The 2,745-nt window shown below is 39.7% G+C and overlaps 1 protein-coding gene across 1 annotated transcript; it reads left to right on the top strand.

The window, feature by feature from the left end:
* The first annotated feature begins 620 nt into the window (after nt 1-620).
* On the top strand, nt 621-2,228 carry LOC110924318. The gene has a single exon (XM_022168341.1). The coding sequence runs from the start codon at nt 621-623 to the stop codon at nt 2,226-2,228; it is 1,608 nt and encodes a 535-aa protein (XP_022024033.1).
* Nucleotides 2,229-2,745: the final 517 nt, after the last annotated feature.

The raw sequence follows: 2,745 nt of genomic DNA, 5'->3' as shown, positions 1-2,745 counted from the left end.
TGTATGTAAATCTCAAGTTTAATGTCAAGCTTCGCCCGGTTCGAACACACTTCAAGCCCGTCATGCGTTCTGCAACTTTTGTAAAGAAGACACTGTTAAAATACTTTGTCTCATTAGGTTAAGTCTAGTAGTTAAAAAAAACTTAAGTTCTATCTTGTTTGCCTTTTTGAAAACTTAGTCGGTTGTAAGTACTTTAACTTAATGGTTTCGTAGGTGAAACAAGGTTCGTTTTGATGTGGTATAATATGTCTTTGAAAAGTAGCGTATTTTTAAATGATGTTTTGATTGTGAAAAATAGGGGACCACTCGTTTTACGAACAGGTCATGCCCAAATTTCGTTAAATATAGTATGTCGATGTTTAAATTTAAATGGAAAATTTTTGGGCCCTACAAGTTGGTATCAGAGCCTAGGTTTGAGGGATTTAAGCATCAAATGCTTGAACTCAAACTGAAAGCTCGTGTGAAGTGTGTGTTCGTTCCGCGGCGCGAAGCAAGTAAGTACCCTTAAAATTAGAATTTTTCATTACGAATAATTTAGTTACAGAATGTTATGGAATTGTTACAGGATGATGTGTAAGGATGAATGAATGTTTAAAATAAAGAATGATGTTTATGTGTAGATGGCGGATACGAATGAGGACGAAGCGACACAACAAGAACAACTGAAAACTATGATTTCGGAAGAGGTTGGAAAGGCAATCCAGGCCAATATTCCTCGATTAGCCCAAGAATTGGAAAGTCATGTCTTAGAGGTGGTAGAAACGATGATGGCAAGTAAGATGGACAAGTTGAAAGGGAAGATTGATGAAATACAAGGAAAGAAGAGGGCTCGCAAATGCACATACAAGGAATTTATGGCGTGCAATCCTTTACCCTATAAAGGAGAGATTGACCCTATAGCATGTCAAAGGTGGATCGCAAGTATGGAGGCGGTGTTTTTAAGGAGCCACTGTGAAAAGGAAAACCAAGTAATGTTTGCCACCGGTTGTTTACAACTCCAAGCTAAAGACTGGTGGGATGCTTATAGTAAAGAAATTGGTGAAGATAGGGTTCAAGTCTTGACATGGCAAGAGTTCAAGGAAACTTTCCTAAAGTACCATTGTCCGCAATCTGCCATTGACAGGATCCAAGAAGATTTCTTACATCTTCGACAGAAAGACGAAACCATTGATGAAATAACCAACACTTTTCTTGACAAGCTGAAATTCTGTAAAGAAATAGCGGGAACGGAAAGAATGAGGATAAACCACTATCATGGTATGTTGAAGGCCAAATATCAGGAGTTCATAACTCCCGCTAAATGTGAAACCTTGAACGAGCTCATTAATTTGGCCCGAGATAGGGAGATTGAACTAAGAAGACAAGCAGAAAGAGGTGAGAAAAGAGTGTCTGAGAATGTTCCCAGCTCAAGCCCGTCAAAGAAACAGAAATTTCAAGATCATAGCAAGAAGGATAAGGCGAAAGGTAGCATTCCGAAATGCAAGACTTGTGGAAAGTTACACACGGGGGAGTGCTTGAAGGGGAAGAAGGGTTGTTACAATTGTGGTCAAGGGGGACATCCATACTATAGATGTCCTAATCCTACCAGAACGTGCTATAACTGTTTCCAACCGGGTCATATTAAGGATGAATGTCCCAAGCTTCAACAGAAAACCAATAAGGAAACAAGAAAGGAGGAAGCCCCAAGAGCTAAGGGGAGGATGTTTCAGATCTCGACTGAAGAAGCAAAGGACCACCCGAATGTTGTGTCAGGTATACTATTATTGATCTTGATGCCTACGTACGTGTTATTTGATACTAGAGCCAGTAGATCGTTTGTGTCAAGTGAATTAGTGTCACACCCCTCTTTTAGAATCGAAAGAATGCATGTGCCACTAGAAGTAGAGATAACAGATAGTAAGAGTTATTTGTTGCACAAAGTTTGTAGAGATTGTGAAATTGTCGTTGAAGATGAGAAGTTTGCCATTGACCTTATTCCCATGGTATTGGGAGAATTCAAGGTTGTAGTTGGCATGGATTGGCTAGCCAAACATCATGCCGAAATTCAATGCGAGAAAAAGGTAATCCATGTGTTAACACCAGGAGGAAAACGAGTGAGTATACAAGGGGAAAGGATTGTTAATTCGAAGCTTTGTTCCATAGTCCAAGCATTCAAGTATGTGCGAAATGGAAGTAATGCATTTCTAACTTACGTGATAGATACTAACCAGAATACCCCCAAGATATAGGAGGTTGAGATTGTGAAAGAGTTTCTTGATGTATTTCCGGATGATTTGTCGGGGCTTCTGTTGGTGCATACATCTGTCGACTTCGTCTTGTATCGAGTCTTGTATTAGAATTGTTAGATCAGGGCACGTAGTACGAGAAAATAGGGTTTGGATGTTGGAAGTTGATTTCGCCCTTTGTTTGGATGTTGGAAGTTGATTTCGCACGAAATAGCAAAGTGCTATTTCGTACGAAATGAACATTGGCTATTTCGCACGAAATAGCAAGATGTCATTTCGTGCGAAATCACCACACCGATATATACCATTCATGCGATTTCATTTGTAAGGTTCGTGATTCCGGTACCGAAGTGCTGCCGACGTGTCAACTGATCTGTAAACGTGTTATATCAATAAATCAAGAAAATTAAGAGTGAATCAAGCTGTTACAAAGTCTAATCAATGAATTCCGCCTCTGATTAGACCGAGAACTCTACTGATAGACTCGTTTCGATCGTCTCCTGATCCTACAAGTGGTATC

Source organism: Helianthus annuus, chromosome 16, assembly GCF_002127325.2.
Source record: "Helianthus annuus cultivar XRQ/B chromosome 16, HanXRQr2.0-SUNRISE, whole genome shotgun sequence".
In the NCBI taxonomy this organism is placed as follows: domain Eukaryota; kingdom Viridiplantae; phylum Streptophyta; class Magnoliopsida; order Asterales; family Asteraceae; genus Helianthus; species Helianthus annuus.
Note: the sequence above shows the minus strand (reverse complement) of the source record. Positions and strands in the feature narration are given on the sequence as shown.